This window comes from Neoarius graeffei, chromosome 13 (genome assembly GCF_027579695.1).
Source record: "Neoarius graeffei isolate fNeoGra1 chromosome 13, fNeoGra1.pri, whole genome shotgun sequence".
NCBI classification, from domain to species: domain Eukaryota; kingdom Metazoa; phylum Chordata; class Actinopteri; order Siluriformes; family Ariidae; genus Neoarius; species Neoarius graeffei.
The window spans coordinates 60,332,359-60,351,132 of record NC_083581.1 but is presented as its reverse complement, the minus strand read 5'-3'; the positions used below and the strand labels follow the sequence as shown (position 1 = coordinate 60,351,132).

The following is an 18,774-nucleotide window of genomic DNA, read 5'->3' as shown; positions in this document are numbered from 1 at the left end:
TTAGCTATACATACTTGTTCTTTAACTCCACAATGGCCTGAACAGTCCTGTTGTTGTAGTACAGGTTAATAGTGCGCACCATTTTTGTTCTTTTGAGTTCGCCAATTTTCACAGTTACTTTACTGATAGTGTGGCTGCCAATCAGCTTTACCACTTGCTGTGTGGTTGTATAACGGGTGTCCACTTTGATAGAGGACAGTTTGATGTTCTGTCAAAACAAACAAACAAAAAAAAACCAGCAGTCAGTAGTGAATAAGCAACATACATCAGACTTAACAGACTCTCCTTTTTAAAAAAAAAAAAAAAGCACAAACTCAAATGCACTGCCTGACTTACAGAGAAGGGCACTTCAGGATTGTTGCATACTAAGCAGGGATCACTTTCAAGATAAAATCCATCAAATTCCACCAGGCCAGAAAGGGTACTTAAAACATAGCAGGAGAAAAGACGGGGAGGAAAAAAAAAAAAATCATTGTTGTCAGCGATTATGACAGATATGAAATACAATACTGTATATACACTCACCATGAACTTTATTAGGAACACCTGCACATTCACACCGGTATCTAAAATCAGCCAATCATGTGGCAGCAGCACAATACAAAAACTTAAATAAATAAATATCTTGCAGATACAGATCAGGAGCTTCAGTCAGTGTTCACATCAAACACCAGAATGGGGACTGGTTAAAGCTGAGGGCCCGTTTACACGAGGACGCTGTCGGGTAAAAACGACTAAATATTTTATCGGAAGTGCCTTTCGTCTACACGGGGACGGCGTTTCCGAGGCTGAAAAACGGAAAAAATTGAAAACGCCTTCCAGAGTGGATAAGTTAAAAACGGCCCCCGTTGCATATCCGTCTAAACTACCCAATACGCGAAACTCTGCTCGGATCTGCTCACGTCGGGTACGCGTTTACGTCATACATATGTCATATACTGTACATGCCAGCCCGGGAAGTAAGAAAGTAAGTAAAAAAGTAAGAGCATGTCTGATTACATCGATCCAACGGACCTTCAAGCTGCTCTGGCAGCTTTAATAAACGTCCAGGAGTCCTTCGAACATCTATACCGAATCTGCACATATACCGTTAATGAACAGAGGCGGGTATAGTATGCTCTTACTTTTTTTACTTACCATAGCCAGAGTAGTCAAAGTTTTCGCGGCGCAGATGTGCAGATCAGACAAGACAGAAGACGTTGCGCATGCGTGCAGACATAGCAGAGGTCTTTCACAGCACCACCTAGCTGCCTGGCATGCGCATCCAATTGAATTCCACACATTTATGCGTCGCCGTATAGACGCAGATTTCCTCCTTGAAAACGGCCGTGTAGACGCGGAAAAAAGTGAGAACGAAAACGGACTTTTGCGTTTTTGTTTCAGATCATTCCTGTGTAAAGTGGGCCTGAGAAGTCGTCTATATGTAACTCAAATAAGCACTCTTTGCAACTGTACAGAACAATTTCTGACGCACTCAAAATGGCCGACCAGGTACCAACGACCATGCCAGGGTTAAAACCAGAGCGCATTTTCCCCCCAATTCTGATGGTTGATGTGAAGATTATCTGAAGCTCTTATCCTGTACGTACAAGATTTTATGCATTGTTCTGATGCCACATGATTGGCTGATTGGATAACTGCATAAATGAGCAGGTGTGTGTGTGTGTGTGTATGTATATATTTTCTTATTAAAAAGTGACTGGTAGACAGACATCTACAATTCAGAGATGGACAAAATATCCTGACTACTTACTTGTAAATATTTGAGTTGGGATGGTTCGTGAGTATGTGGTTTTGTGCCCTCAAAATCTCAACAGCTTTTTGAGAGTATTCCTTCAGCTATATGGATGAGGGGGAAAAAAAATTAAGAGAAACCTATTTCAGGAGCGCAAAAAATAAATAACACCCACAAATCACAATGTATATCAATAAGAACATGATTATTTCCATGTTGTAAAATGAAATACACTTGTATGAGTATCAGTGAAACGGACCTTCTTTTCTGTTTGAGGGGTTTTGAGTGAGAAATAGCCCAGTAGGTCCACAAACTGAGCAGCTTTACGCCCATAGGCAGGGAGCTCAGGCCAGATGGCCCAAGTCAGGTCCAGCAGTAACTCTTGGTGGGCTTTGGTCGAATTCCTATAAAGAAAAAACAGTTCTTGTGACTGAACAGACTTTCAAATATCAAATGCAGCTACATTACAATGAAATTTACGAGACACTGATCAAGCAAAGCAGTACAATAACATGGGAGTATTTATGTTACATATGCTATGTACCTGTAGATGTGCAGAGCCAGGCAGTGGGCTTGCCAGCGCACAGAGGAAGAGTTGGATTCCAGCAAGAAGCAGCGCAGGAACTGAATCAAAGTTTCTTTGTCTGCAAATTTGTTGAGCTGACTGACCAGAGCACAACACAGCTGATCCTCCTGACTGCTCACTCCCTCACCTTTACAGGGCAAAACAAGAGGCAGAAGACAACGCTGAAGCGTGCATGTCGGCAGGAAAAAAAAAAAAAAAGTGACAATGTATACTTTCACTAAAAACGCATCTGGCAACTTTCAAATCTCTACTAACATTAACATGGGGACAGTGGGCCACTGGAACAGGAACCCAAATTGTGGTACAAATAGAAACCAAAAAAAGTTTTCTGTTAGAATAAAGACTGAAGGAGTAATGCTTATTGTTTTTCCATTTTTAATGCAACACCATTTCAGTCATTTTTCATTTTTATTCAGAATCACCATTAGCACTTGTTATAAACAAGGCTATTCTTCCTGGTGTCCAATCTTCTCGCATCACAACATTAAACAAAATCATACATATACATTACAACATACAATACACTACAAACCAAACACACAATGGCTCACAGATTTGAATCAAGTACAATAAAAATTCATAAATCTATTCCTTTCTAATATACATTACCACGGGTTTCTCTCCACTTTCCATATTACCTTTTCTCCAATTCAAATAATAAAAAAAACCAAAAAACAAACACCACCACCACCACCAAAAAAGTAGAGTGACCTGTGGATGCAGACACCCAGCCCCCAACACGTGCCCACCTACAACCCCCAACAGCCGAGTGTCCCTTGTAGAGTAGCACCGGTGAACACGCGCCAGACACCCGCACCCCAAGACCCCCCCAAACATAAATCATAATACGAACTCAATAAAACAAACAATACAGTCCATTTTTATCATACTCAGTAATATTTTGGACTTCCCACAACAAAATCATAATTCATGAAATCCTACAAGGTATTGTTTTATCAGCATCTTAAATCTTTCCCCGGTATTCTCATGCACAAGATACACTGGCAATGAGTTCCACCTCTCCATCACTCTATATAGGAGCGTCTTCTGAATACTACATGTATTGGCTCTGGGCAATATAAAAACCTTCCAACAGTTGCATATCGCGTTTGCTATTCATGTTGAACAAAATTAGGCAATAACCTTTTATACAATATTCTTGGGGACTGTGTTAAAGTGCCATTCCACCATTGGATGTATTTTTTTGGCATAAAATACAATATATTTTATGACAACATGACTAGACAGAGAAATCTTTTAGCTTCAAAATGATATATCAAACAATTTTTTGACAACGACAAGTATATTAATTTTGCGACCAAAGTCACCTACCCTTTTAATTTCCGCGCGGTAGTGAAACGTGATGTCATCGGCAGGTTCCCCTTCTTGTGTACCACGTCACGTGTGACGTGGCACAGATTATCAGCAATGGCGGATAGAACGCGATTGTCAGCTTCGGAAAAGAAGCGAAGGAAAATAGCAAGTGATGCCCAAAGGAGACGGTCGATGGTGAATATCGGCACAGCAATCGACAAGTGGAAATCGCGTTCTATCCGCCATTGCTGATAATCTGTGCCACGTCACACGTGACGTGGTACACAAGAAGGGGAACCTGCCGATGACATCACATTTCACTACCGCGCGGAAATTAAAAGGGTAGGTGACTTTGGTCGCAAAATTAATATACTTGTCGTTGTCAAAAAATTATGTTTGATATATCATTTTGAAGCTAAAAGATTTCTCTGTCTAGTCATGTTGTCATAAAATATATTGTATTTTATGCCAAAGAATGCATCCAATGGTGGAATGGCACTTTAACATAATATTCCTCAAAAAAGGTTAACAAAACATAAGACCTCTGTCTTACAGTTAACCATCTCAATCGATGATGCATGTCCTTCACGTTGGTTCTGTAAGAATGATGGAATGCACAACGCGCTGCTTTATTTTGAACAACTTGCAGTTTTCTCATGTCTTTCATAGAAGCACCATATTACAAAACAATACTCTAACTGTGACATCACTAAAGCATTTAAAACCTGTTTGATAACTTCCGGTGGCATACCTTTTGAAATTCTTCTTACAACTGACACTCCCTATTTTTCTTACAATTTTATCAATATGGTTAGACCATGATAAAGTATGATTAATAGTAATGCCCAGAAGTTTAGTCTCTTGTACTTGTTCAACAGAAATATCATTTACTTGTAAATTCAATTTTGGTTCAGCTTTCAACTGATACCTTGAGCCTATTAATATGGTCTTTGTTTTGGTCACATTAAGCACAAGTTTATTACTGGTTACCCACTCTACCACCAATTCTAGTTCTTTCTGTAATATATGATTAACAATATGAGCTGATTCTGCATACAGTATATTGTTGAATCATCCGCGTACATAGAAATTTGAGCTTCACTCAGCACCAAGGGGAGATCATTAATAAAAATCGAAAACAATAAAGGCCCTAAACAACTCCCCTGTGGTACTCCACAGTCAACAGGACTTACTTTAGAAAAACTACCATTAAAATAAACAGCCTGCCCTCTATCTCTTAAGTAACGCTCCATCCATTTTAATGCAGGAGGAGTGAAACCATAATGTTTAAGTTTATCCAATAACAAAAAATTATCAATAATATCAAACGCTACACTGAAATCCAGTAAAACAGCCCCCACCAATTTTCCACCATCCATATTACATTGCCAGTCATCAATCATGTGTGTTAAAGCAGTACAGGTGCTATGGCCGGGCCTATAGGCATGTTGATAATCCGTGTTTAAAGGTCCCATGGCATGAAATTTTCACTTTCTGAGGTTTTTTAACGTTAAAATGAGTTCCTCTGACCTTCTTAAGTCACCCCAGTGGCTAGAAATTTCATAATGTGTAAACCAAACTATGCCCAACATTTGAGAATGGCGCATCAAAACGGCGCGTTGATAAGCTCTTCCCTTTACTACGTCAGCAAGGGAGATGATCCCCACGCCCCCCCTCTGGATTCCCACCCACTGTATGAATTGCCCGCCCAGTTGTAGTGAGGAGACCATAGAGGACACAACAACATGGCATCACCTAAGCGAGCGAAACATGGAAATTGCGCTGTACATGGATGTGACAACACAGAAAAGAGTCTGTTTTTACTGCCGACGGGAGAGCCCCTGAAGATGCAGTGGCTTAATTTTATTTACTTCAATAATTCGCAGTCGAGTCTACCTAAGACGGTGTATGTTTGTCGGAAGCATTTTCCTGATGAATGTTTCCACAACTTGGGACAGTACAGGGCAGGTTTTGCACATCAACTGTCACTGAAGCCTGGGCCCGTACCAAGCATCCCTGCCGCATCAGCAACAAACACCGAACAAGTAAGTGTATAACTGGTCGTTTTGCCATGTTTTAAAATCGGTGCGTTAGCCTAGCAATGGCTACATCAGCTGTGCAGCTAACCGCTTCCTGCAGTTAGCCAGGTAATCTGTGCTACAAAACTAAAGAGCATGCAGCATCGCTCTGTTAAACTGAGTTTAGTCTGGAAATTGACTGTAACTTATGAGCTTATGTTTGACTATTGCTCCGCAATGCATGTCTTCTGTTGGATAAGCGATATGTTGCTGTAGTTGCTGCTTCTATCCTCTTTGGTTATGGAGTGCATGTTCAAGCCTAGGGTATTATACGTTCGTAAACTACCACTCCGAGCACACTCACACTCTGTTCTCTGTGTCACGTTGAGTTTACGAAAGGAGTCCGAGGGAGAACGGGGTTTTGTCTTAGTAGCGTGGCTACAGGTGCTGATAGCAGCGAGTATGTGTGCGCGCAGCTTGGTCAAGCCCCTCCCCCTCCCCCATGGCCCGCCCCCACCCTCTACCCTTCCCCGCCTCCTGCTTCTCATTAGCAAAACGACGCACTGGGAAAAGCGCTGAAATGGGGCTTTCTCCCAGGAGGCTATATTTACGTGCCGAGGGTTCATTTCGAGAAAGGCTGCGGATATAACATCCGGAAGCCTCCACGAGCCCGTTTAAAGCATCAACAAACCACCATGCCATGGGACCTTTAAATTATATACATCAAAATATCTTTGTATTTGTTCAAAAATAATTCTCTCCATCACCTTTCCTAATACTGGTAACAAACTTATAGGACGACTGTTTGTACCTGAAAAAGGACCAGATTTTTTTTTTTAAGTGGAATGATTTTTGCAATCTTCCATGCCTTAGGACAAATACATTTTTCAATACTCAGATTGACAATATGGCAGACAGGAACTGAAATCACACTGGCAGCTAAACTGAGAAATTTAACATCCAACAGGATAAAGCGGCTGGAGATAATGAGATGAGAAGTTATCCACCCCGGTGACCTTTCCTTACATTTTTTAATTAAACACTCAACATCCTTAACAGAAACCTTTGCTATTTTAAACTCACAGTTCTTATTATTCATCACTAACTCTTCAATTCTTGTTATAGAAGAATCAATCAATCAATCAATCAATCAATCAATCAATCAATCAATCAATACCCATCTGTTGCATATTACTCCTTAAATTATTTACCTTTGAAGAGAAATAATCATTAAAATAACTAGCAATATGAACTGGTTTAGTCAACCATTTTCCATCCACTTCCAAATGGGAAGGGCAGGATTTTGGCTGTCTTCCCATCATTTCATTTACAACATACCACATCTTTTTGTCATTTCTCACATCTTTAATTTTATTTTGATAAAACAAGTGTTTTTTTCTTTTTATTTAAAGCTGTAACGTAATTTCTTAACTTCTTTTTCTAAATTTGCCAATCAGACTCAAAACTAGATATAATCGCTGCTTCTTTTGCTTCATCTCTGTTTCATCAGTTCCCTCAACTCTGTATCTAACCAGGGCGATTTCAAATTTCTGACCGTCTGCTTTCTAATCAGAGCATGCTTTTCAATTACCTGTAAAACTAAAGTATGAAATATGTCGAGTGCATCATCAAGATCATCCTTTTCAAGAACATATTGCCAGCTAATTTTTTTTTTTTTAAATATCAAGTATAAATGCATCTTCACTGAAAGTTCTCACTGATCTCCTGAACACTATTTTTGGTCCTGAATTTGGAACCTTTGCATCTCTAACTATTACAATTAAATTATGGTCAGAACACCCCACTTTTACTGAAACCGCTTTAGAACATAAACAACTTAAATTAGTGAAAATATGATCAATACAAGTTTCACTTTTATGACCATCTTTCCTTCCACCAGTTGGATTCAATTACCGTATTTTCTGGACTATAAGCCGCTACTTTTTTCCTAGGTTTTGAACCATGCGGCTTATACAAAGGTGCGGCTATTCTGTGGATTTTTCTTCCACCGCTAGGGGCGCTCTAACTGGAAGTAGAATCAAAAATAAGATAGACGAAAAATCAATGCAAAGAAGAATTAGCAGATCTTTAGCAGATAGAACACGCACGACAAATTACTAACTGGTAATTATTTTCAAATCCAGCGAAGATGATTAAAGTGACTTGTGGTTTCAAACACAGGAGAAATGAAGGTAAATAAATACCGGTTATTTTCTCTTGGTTCTGTTCCGTTTTAATCAGCAAAGTTGCTGCCGTGTTAAAAGGCACTGTTCGGAAAGAATCTGTTCAGGTACATACATGTACATTTACAGTACAAAATCGTTCTGTACATGCAGTAAATATCTAATTTTTCAACATAGATATCTGCGGCTTATAGCCCGGTGCGGCTTGTATATCTTTTTTTAAATTTTTTTTTAAAAATAGAGCGGATGCGGCTTATATACAGGTGCACTCTATAGTCCAGAAAATACGGTACATGCATTTGTAACTGATTGAAGTTTCTCTTTTAGTGGACAGTTAGATGAATTCCAATCAATATTTAAATCTCCTAAACAATAAACTTCATTATCAAGACTGCTAGCTTGGCTAACGCGACTTCAAAGCTCTCCGAGCTATTGGTCTGGCCAAGCTATTAAGCCAAACCGTTTCCCAGAGCCCGTGGTTGACCCGCCTCCCTGAAATGCCTCAGTTTGCTACTGGTCGAAGCCAGAAAAGGCTGTGACGAAGCTTAAACCAATCACATCCCTCTTTCCTCTGACGTATGCGACGCGACGGGGCTAACTGGTAGATTAAACTCTTACCGAAGCCGGTCGGGAGCAAGGAGAAAACGTCCTTCCTTTCAATAAATACCTCCAGGGCTGCTCTTTGCTCCGTTTTCAATCAGAACTTCCCATTGAATGCTTTCAATACAGCATCTATGCGTAATAGATGCGGAAGCGTGAATGAAGCGCTTCCGGCATAGATTCTGTAAACAATCTATGGCTTCCGGTCGCAGTTCTACTACGTCAGTGCCTTGAACACGCCTCTACCCAGGGCCGTTGTAGATGCTCAAAGTTGATTGGTTCCCGATTTTTCGGGAGCTTGGAAGAGCTGTAGATAGCCTGCCTGGCCAGACTAAGCTCGGAACAGGCCCTCGTGTTGCGTCACGCTTAGGATGGGCGGGCCCAGGCTACAAGATTGCATACTTTTAACATGTCACAAAGCTGATCCAAATACTCCAACTTTGCACTCGGCGGCCTATAGACACATCCAACTAGCTGAGGTTTTAAATAAGGTAAATTAATTTGCAACCATATCACTTCAATATCCACAACCATTAAATCATCTCTTATTTTGGTTGGAATTTGATTCTGAACATAGACTGCTACGCCCCCCCCCCCGTGAGTTTCTATCCCTTCTAAAAATATCGTACCCCTGTCTAGCCAATACCTCATCATTAATTGTATCATCTAAATGAGTTTCTGACAATGCTAATAAATTTATTCCAAAATAAATTTCTGATACTTCTGTAAACCCTTTTCATGATTAATTGAAATCATTATAAATCGGAATATTTATTCTATCTTCAAATTTGTGAACCATTAAACATATAAAACACACAACAAATACATTCACATCCCCACATACACACACAATTTGTCACACATGTGATAGATTATGGGATTGTAAGAATCTTTATAGCATGGTGCCCAGAGCGCCAACCCTCATTCATTTTAACCTCTCACCTCCCCATTGTTCATCATGGAATAATCATTTAACTCAATCCGTATAGAATTGAAACAACCATTGCAATAGCAACATAAACGTATGAGACCCCTTCCGAATGGTATAGCCCGTGTAACATCACTTGTTTCAGGAAGTATGTACACCATCAATGTGACCAAAGAATATACGCTAAACAATCAATGCTTACCCTAATCTTTGGTAAATAGACAACTCTACTCCACGATGCTCTTAAGGAGGGAATTTAACAACGTTTTACCCCACTCTTAAATGCAAAACTGACATGGATCTTTACACCAGGTGTTTACATCTGCAGGCTGAGGCACGACAGATTTTGCCCCAAGTTCCCGACCAGAAATCTCGACTTTACTGCTCCGTTGCGCAAGAATAACTGAAGTGCAATTGTATTCGGAACTTAAGTATCTTACGAAGTTCCAAATACAATGAAATGCAGTATTATACAAAACATATTTCAAAAAGTTAGAACTTGTTCTTTGGAGAATTAGTGCTCACCTTCTTTGTCCTTTTCCTTGTCCTCCTTTTTGCTCTTCTTGCTAGAGGACTTGCTCTGGGAGGATTGTGATGCTCCAGCCCCCGAAGAGCCTCCAGATGAGGAGGCAGCCAGGACTTTGCTACCACACAGTGCGCAGGAGAGCAGCTGAAGCAGCACTGGGGAGACACCCTCATCCACAAGGAAACTCACTTGCAGCAGGAAGTACAGCACAGCTGCCAAGAAAGAAAGACAGCAACACCTGAACATTGCAAATCAAGTGCATAAAACAAGGACCTGTCTTAAAACGTTGCAATTTTTTTTTTTTATGTGTAACTGGTAAAATGGAAGTCTCCTCAAGACTTTCATTTAGCATTTTTGGAAGGAGTCTGCAGTGTCGGCATGTTCTAACAGTCAGAGGTAACTGTTTTTGCGACACGAGAAAATCTTCAAGACGGGTTTGAGGTTTCTTGGTAACGTTACAAGTTGCGTTTTTTGGTCTCTAACTTCAAAACAGGTGTGTTATAGGAAACCAGTCAGTTTCAGCCGGCTTCGCATCACACCACGGCGTCCATAAGCATTTTCTTATAAGCAGCTTAGACATTTGGCCCTTTTCCACTACCCTTTTTCAGCTCACTTCAGCCCAACACGGCTCACGTTTCGACTACCTCAGAGCAGCACGACTCAGCACCCAAAACTCGCACGGTTTTGGAGTGGGGCTGAAGCGAGCCAAACCGAGCTGAGTGGGGCTAGGGGCATGAGGAGACACTCCCCTGTGCACTGATTGGTGAGGAGGAGTGTCCTCACATGCCCCCACACGCCCCGCGAGCACGCTGGGATCTGTAAACACCGTAAACCTGGAAGAAGGAGAATTACGAATTACGAGAATTTCTGAAGCCTTATGCGCCTCGCCTCATCTATACACTCTTGCCAGTATCTGTTGGCGTTGTCTGTGACAACAAGCCACAGCACCAAGACCAGCAACACTAACGACTCCATGTCCTCCATGTTTATTGTTTACTATCCGGGTCGTGAGACTACCGCTTAAAAGATCACTGATGTCACTGTTTGTGCCGCCTAACGACATCACGTGACGTCCACCCACTTTCGCTAACTCCACCCAATGTGTCCACCCACTTCCAGTCAGCACGGTTCAGCGCGGTTGTAGTCGAAATGCAACTCCAACAGCCCCACTCAGCTCAACTCAGCACGGCACGGCTCAGCTCAACTCAGCCGCGTTGGTAGTGGAAAAGCGGCAATACAGTACTAGTCAAAACTTTGCACACACCTACTCATTTATAGGTTTTTCTGTATTTTAACCATCTTCTACATTGTTGAACAATACTGAAGACATCATAAAACATTTGGAATTATGTGGTAAACAAAGACGTGTTAAAAAAAAAAAGCTTCATAGTTTAGATTCTTCAATGTAGCCACCGTTTACCGCAATGACGCTTTGTACACTATTGGCATTATCTTAACCAGCTTCATGAGGTAGTCACCTGGAATGCTCTTCAATTAACAGGCATGTCTCATCAAAAAAAGTGTTAGTGGATATTTAATGGAAATTATTAAAATACACAGTAAATAGCCCTATTCCACAACTGTAGCAATACATATCATGGTTTTCCCCAAAGCGTTTTAGCGTATTGGACCCAATATGCTTGCTCTGCCTGCCGATACGCTTAGTCGCTTTAGCTAAAATCCGATACGCTTAGATTTATACCGATACGTTAAATTTCCTACCCACAAGTAACTAGATACATAGGAGAGCAAAAAACAGATCCATTTACATATTGATTGATACTTGTGTTAAACAAGCGGTCTTTTTTTCCAATGTTTGTGTTGATTCTGTCAAAGTAATATGTCCACGTGGTATGATGTAAACAAACTGTAATCTGTTGGCTATGTCAAGATCACGTGTTCAAACCGTCCAATAAAAATATCGAAAAAAAACGTCAGACATCCCGGAATTTTCCGATTCATTATAAGCGATCTCATTGGCTGCCGACGTTGTCCCCCACCAGACGGACAAAGCAGAGTGATTTATTTGATAGACTATTGTGTTTCTGTTTAGACTGTGAACGAGGCTTCTCCTACCTAAAGAGAATAAAGACTCCAGCGAGGAATAAGCTAGGAGAAGACTCGCTGGACAATTTGATCCACATCAGCATGGATGACAGCGAGATGGACTATGAGAGCATTGCCCAACATTGGGCCAAGCAAAAGCCAAGGAGAATTAATCTGCTTTAAAGGAGTAGAAAACTTAATTCATTAGTTTGGGTTTGCAAAAAGATTATGTACTTAAACACTAAGTGAAGTTGTCCAAATCTGTCAAATATAGCATAATTTCAAATAATCATCAGCATTTTTGGCAGCGTGATGTCACTGGGATCCATTTAACAAAAGAAGGCTCCGGATTATTCTTTTGTTAAAGGCTCACAGTGACACACTGCCAGATATGCTTATCATTATTATTCGAAATTATGCTACATTGAATGTGTTTATAAGTACATAATCTTTCTGCAAACTTAAATGTATGAATTAAATTTTCTTTTCCTTTAAATAAGTTTTAATCTTAATCTAGTCCATTTAATAAAGTGCCAAAATTTAAACTTGATATGCAGCTGCCTTACTTTTCTTTTCATTGTATCTTATACCCTGTCTACACTAGGGATTTTGTACCGATACGATACTACTTTCGTACCGCAACACCTGTCCACACTAGCAACTATACCAGTACTGTAGCGGTATAACTGTATCGGTACGAAACCCACAAATGTATGGGTTTCGTACCGGTACAGTATCGGTACTGTAGCGCTTCGCTGTAGTGTGGACAGATGAAGCGGTTCTGTATCAATACAAACAATGCGCATGCGCAATGAACCATTCCTACTTCTTCCGGGTTATTCATACAATACGCACGTGCTTTCCAGCTGTAAATAAAACGTCAAAATGGCTCAAAACGACCATGGAGCTACATGGAGCAAAGACGAAGTTGTGTGTTTGTTGGAGCTTTGGGGAGACGAGCGATGCCAGGAACAGTTGGAACAGGAGATTCGTTTTCTTGGTTTCTTTCTCAACTGCCTCGCGCGTTTAATACGATTCGACTGAATAAATGACTACCAGAAATACAGACTGTACACTGACAACAAAAAGCACACGCACGTTGTTTCATCCGCCATATTCTCGGAAGGAAGTTACTCGGTAACTACGGAAACATTTCGCGCACGCACATTTCAACTACCGTGAAAGAAAACCGCAAACATTTCTCATGGATTAAAGCAAAAAAAATTATTTGACTGAAAATTAACGGGGGGGGGGGGGGGGGGGTTATGGGTGGATTTCAATGAAATTCTGAGAATGGTTAACTTAGAACTGATAACTATTATCAATTAATTAATGGATTAATATATTCCATTTATTGCACTCTCTTTCCATTGCTTCCGTATATTATTTTTTTGTGGCAAACCACACAAATACAAGTGCCTGGAATGTTTAGTTTTTTGCACCATGAACTAAATGGCTTTCCGTTTTCACCCATTTCGTACAGCCAAGCCCACCTCCACTTGTTTTACACCTTTATTGACACATCAGTGCCTTCTTTCATGTAAAGCACTAGTCTGGCTAACGCGACTTCAAAGCTCTGCGAGCATTTGGTTTGGCAAAGATATTAAGCCCAACCGTTTCCCAAAGCGCGTGGTTGACCCGCCTCCCTGAAATGCCTCAGTTTGCTACTGGTCGAAGCCAGAAAAGGCTGTGACGAAGCTTAAACCAATCACATCACTCTTTCCTCTGACGTATGTGACGCGACGGAAACTGCTTGAGTAACAGGAAGAAGATAAATACCTCCAGGGCTGCTCTTTGCTCCGTTTTCAATGAGAACTTCCCGTTGAATGCTTTCAATACAGCATCTACCGCTGTGTCAAAGGCTTGCCGCTGCTCCATGTTCGTAATGTTTCTAGTGAATGAAGCGCTTCCGGCATAGATTCTGTAAACAATCTATGGCTTCCGGTCGCAGTTCTACTACGTCACTGCCTTGAACACGCCTCTACCCAGGGCCGTTGGAGATGCTCAAAGTTGATTGGTTCCCGATTTTTCGGGAGCTTGGAAGAGCTGTAGATAGCTTGCCTGGCCAGACTAAGCTCGCAACAGGTCCTCGTGTTGCATCACGCTTAGGATGGGTGGGCCCAGGCTAGTAAAGTGCATCCATGCTGCCGAAACCAAAAGCAGAATGACATGCTCCTCTATGCTCGACGTCAATATAGAAAAGAGTTTGGATCTTTGCTTAAATTAAAATTATAATTTGACCTTACTGTGTGTTGAATACGACTTCAAAAACAATTCAGGATTTTATAAAGAGAAATATTGTGGCCAACACGAGTGTTAAGTTATGTAAAAGATCGCGTGAAGTTGGCTGTGTTCGTTCTCATTTTCCTCCATCATTTCATAGGCCAGAAACAGATGTTTTGACGTAATTTAACTTAGTAGGCTATGATTATTATTTAACCGTAGTCTTCTAGACATTTTGACTGTTTGGGGCATTGAATGCTGGTGTATGATTTTCAGGGAATCAAGTTTAGCGCATGTCGGAACATCATTGCGCTCGCAGCCTCCAACTCCTCAAACGTCCTTTAAATTGTGATATAACGTAGGCTATAAGGCACGGTTCTAACAAACCTTACACATTGGCCTAACGAAAATAATAATTGTTGGGGCATCTGCTGATTTGTTAGCTATAAATTTAGGTCTAATTACTTCTGACAGTCTGCAAGCATTGCACCGTCGGGTCTTCAAGTCTGGCTGAAGCAGAGGAGCGGGCTTTCCGGGGTTTATTTTTTCGTTTTTTTTTTTTTTTTTAACATGCTCTATTTCTATATGTCCAGGTTTGAACTAAGTCATTTTGGCAAGATTTAATTTAATACAAAAGAGAAATGGTCAGACACAAGCACGCCAAGCACATGGGAATGTATTTTGCCAATTTTGACAGCGCATGTTTTTTTTAACGCCGCACCGTAGACAGCGAACGTTTAAACATGATCAAACATAGGAAATGAACGACACAAAGCATGGCTCAAAAACAAAAAAGTTAAATAAACCCTGCTGGTAGTTGATGGTGTTGCAACACATCAGTGTTATAACCCAATCTCTACCCAACCACCCGTCATTTTAATTCTCCTCGGATCAGCACCGACCGCACATTTGGCCTTGGGAGAGTTCAGTTGACAGAAATCCGTCACACGACGGAAAACTTTAATCCATGATTTCTCGCTAGTGTGGCCAGATGCACTAAACTGTACCCGTATATACTTTGTATCGATACAATTATACCACTATCGTACCAGTATAAGTGTGAACACAGCTCAAGTTATACATTCGAAATCACTACAGTTATAGTAATACAGCAACTTATTTTAAGGTGGCAGTTCTTGGGTTCAGATCCCTTTGTGATCAACAGGAGGTCATGATCGATTCTCTTCACTGGATTGCACAAGATGGAGCAAACCACTGTTCATATTTTCATGCACATTTTTGTTACAACACTACTTGATCATAGATAATTAAGGGATCCCCGTAAATTTTAAAATCTATCTATAATAAAACAGTTTAACTTGCATGTTGAACTTTAAGGTGAAATTTCAAATGTGTATACATTAATACTATTTAGGTCAGAAATCATTGAAACACTGGTAAAATCTATCCTATAATCATGCATCTAAAACCTCTCAGAGACCCTGAAAACACACCTGAGAGCATCTATTTTCAAAAATGTTTCCGGGGGGACCATGCTCCCGCACCCCACTAGTTTCACTTTGCACCTTTGGCGCTCAATTGTCTGTGTATTATAATCATGGATGCAAACGGCGCACCTTTTGGCGGATGCCGCCTTTTTCACGGCTGTCTGGGGGTTCTTGTGTGAATCGCGCAGATCCGATGAGGTTTTTTTTGGGGGGGGGGGGGGGGGGGGGGGCGTTGGAGTGTCTGATTATAATTTCATCAAAGTAAATTCTGTATTAAAATTACTAAATAAGCAAATGCCGTTACAGTCCATGAAACACAGGAAGTATAAATATGAGAAGAAAACAGTAAATCAGAAAACTGCGCACGTAAAGCCAATTACGTAACTTACGTTGGACTGATGGAAATCCTTGCGTGTGCAGTGAAGTGCAGCCAGCAGCAGATAATGGCGCGCAGCGAATTGGCTTTACGTGCGCAGCTTTCTGATTTACTGTTTTCTTCTCATACTTATACTTCCTATGTTTCATGGACTGTAACGGCATTTGCTTATTTAGTAATTTTAATACAGAATTTACTTTGATGAAATTGTAATCAGACACTCCAACGCCCCCCCCCCCCCAAAAAAACTCCTCGGATCTGCGCGATTCACACAAGTCCCCCAGACAGCCGTGAAAAAGGCGGCATCCGCCAAAAGGCGCGCCGTTTGCATCCATGTCATCATGCCAGAATTTATGGCTTTAATTTTTTTTCTGGGGAAAACACTGACATATCAAGAACCACTCAACCAAGTAAAGAGAAATGACAGTCCAGCATTACTTTAAGACATGAAGTGTCTTAATAAAAAAGAAAAACCCATTGAATTAGGTGTCCAAACTTTTGACTGGATATATAAGCATGTTCTTATACATAAGCAGCATGCACAGCCTTTCATTATTCTATTTTTCATTACTCTGTTCTTTTAATATTTTGAAAATAAACCCCAAGACTTACAATCATCCTTGATACAGAACTTTTGCCAGTTGATGGTTCTCTGGGTTGCTATTTCAGCACAAGCTTTCAGGTGTTCCATCTAAAGCAAGTAGACAAACCATTAATATGTTAACGCCAAAGCACTGCTGCATCAAAAACCAGACACCGCATTCCCAGAGCCCACTCACTTACCAGGCTGATGAGCGTGTCATACTGTAGCGCAGAGCCAGAGGTTGCGGTGACTATGCCTCCCCTGAGGAAGATACCCTGCTCTTCTAGAAGCTTTTTGATGCTGCGAACGTGAGAGTCTAACGTATGGAGATCTCGCAACTGCCGATACTTCTCCTTTGAACCACAGATAAACAGCAGCAACTTCCTCACCTGCCTCCTCACAAATGGAGTCTGTTGGATCATCAGGTACTGCAGAAAGGAAGGACAGAAGAGTTCAAATGGGCCACCATTAAACCCAAGCATATAAAATATTGAATATGGAGTCGAATATTATGTACTATATGGCCAAACGAATAAGGACACCTGAACTTCAAACTCGTATGCTCTTTCTGAACATCCTCCACTCTTTGGAAAGGCTTTCTACTAAATTTTGGAGTGTTGCTGTGGGGATTTGCCCATTAAACCATGAGAACACTAGCGAGATTGGGCACTGATGTCAGGCAAAGGGGCTTGGGGGTGCAAGTGATATTCCAGTTCATTCCAAAGGTGTTCAGTGTACACTACCGTTCAAAAGTTTGGGGTCACTTTGAAATGTCCTTATTTTTGAAAGAAAAGCACTGTTCTTTTCAATGAAGATCACTTTAAACTAATCAGAAATCCACTCTATACATTGCTAATGTGGTAAATGACTATTCTAGCTGCAAATGTCTGGTTTTTGGTGCAATATCTCCATAGGTGTATAGAGGCCCATTTCCAGCAACTATCACTCCAGTGTTCTAATGGTACAATGTGTTTGCTCATTGCCTCAGAAGGCTAATGGATGATTAGAAAACCCTTGTACAATCATGTTAGCACAGCTGAAAACAGTTGAGCTCTTTAGAGAAGCTATAAAACTGACCTTCCTTTGAGCAGATTGAGTTTCTGGAGCATCACATTTGTGGGGTCGATTAAATGCTCAAAATGGCCAGAAAAATGTCTTGACTATATTTTCTATTCATTTTACAACTTATGGTGGTAAATAAAAGTGTGACTTTTCATGGAAAACACAAAATTGTCTGGGTGACCCCAAACTTTTGAACGGTAGTGTAGTTGAGATCAGGGCTCTGCACAGGCCATTCAAGTTCCTTCACTACAACCTTGGCAAAATCTTTATGGACCTTACACTGGGGCAATGTCATGGTGAAACAGGTTTGCACCCCTTAGTTGCAATGAACTGGAATCTTAATGCTACAGTATGCAGTGGCATTCTAGACAATGGAGCACTTGCATGTGACGTCACAGCCGATCCAGATTGTGACAGACGCCATCTTGTCGGTCAAACGCCATATTTCCGCCTTCTACTTCTGGTTCTACTTCTACCTTTTCTTCTGGAAAACCCTACTATATACAATTCTACTACAACGGCTGCGGCTACAAGCTCTCCCTACCTGTGCACATTTTTTGTGTGTATTTTTGCGTGTTGTTCGTCTGTACCGGACTTCAATATCCACTACAACCGTATGGACTTACTGGACATTGGTTTCCAGCAGAAAATGACGGTTTGTAGCGATTTCCATCGCATGCACAACATTCCGGACGAGATAGCGAGACCAGCGGGGTCTCCGTGGATTGTTATCGGAAGCAAAGCGAAGGAGGCGGCGTCGGGAGCGGAAGTAAAAGTGAGGCTGCAGAGCCGGCCTGTTGACTAAGCTCAGAAAACAGCCACTCAAATCTCCACTGCCAAGCCTCTCTCTCTCCAACGCCAGATCCATGGTAAACAAGACGGACGATTTGGAATTACAGCTGGAATTACCTTATTCTATAATCGGCTGGTCAGTGCTATACTCAATACTTAAGTGACTTACCTGTCCAATGAGGATTGTTATTTTCTTGTTTACAAGATGCTACATCTGAGTTGTCCAGAGATTTATAAGCATGCAGTGCTTCACCACTGAACAGCGAGGGAAAGTTAATGAGGTAATTATACACGTCTGGGTATTCCACTGGCAGTTCAATATCCACTGACACGGTTGTGAAAACTCCGTCCGGT

General features: G+C 41.1%; 1 protein-coding gene across 7 annotated transcripts in view; it reads right to left on the bottom strand.

Moving 5' to 3' along the window:
• The window catches only part of ubr4 (ubiquitin protein ligase E3 component n-recognin 4), a 154,517-nt gene that overhangs the window by 33,007 nt on the left and 102,736 nt on the right, over window positions 1-18,774 (bottom strand). For all 7 annotated transcript variants that reach the window (XM_060938226.1, XM_060938228.1, XM_060938229.1 and 4 more), the window contains 8 exons: window positions 16,767-16,994; window positions 16,596-16,674; window positions 9,890-10,102; window positions 2,280-2,448; window positions 1,995-2,139; window positions 1,754-1,839; window positions 337-424; window positions 15-208 (listed from right to left, as the gene is read on the bottom strand). In XM_060938226.1, coding sequence (XP_060794209.1) covers window positions 15-208; window positions 337-424; window positions 1,754-1,839; window positions 1,995-2,139; window positions 2,280-2,448; window positions 9,890-10,102; window positions 16,596-16,674; window positions 16,767-16,994 — 1,202 coding nt within the window. The remainder of the gene's footprint in view (window positions 1-14; window positions 209-336; window positions 425-1,753; window positions 1,840-1,994; window positions 2,140-2,279; window positions 2,449-9,889; window positions 10,103-16,595; window positions 16,675-16,766; window positions 16,995-18,774) is intronic.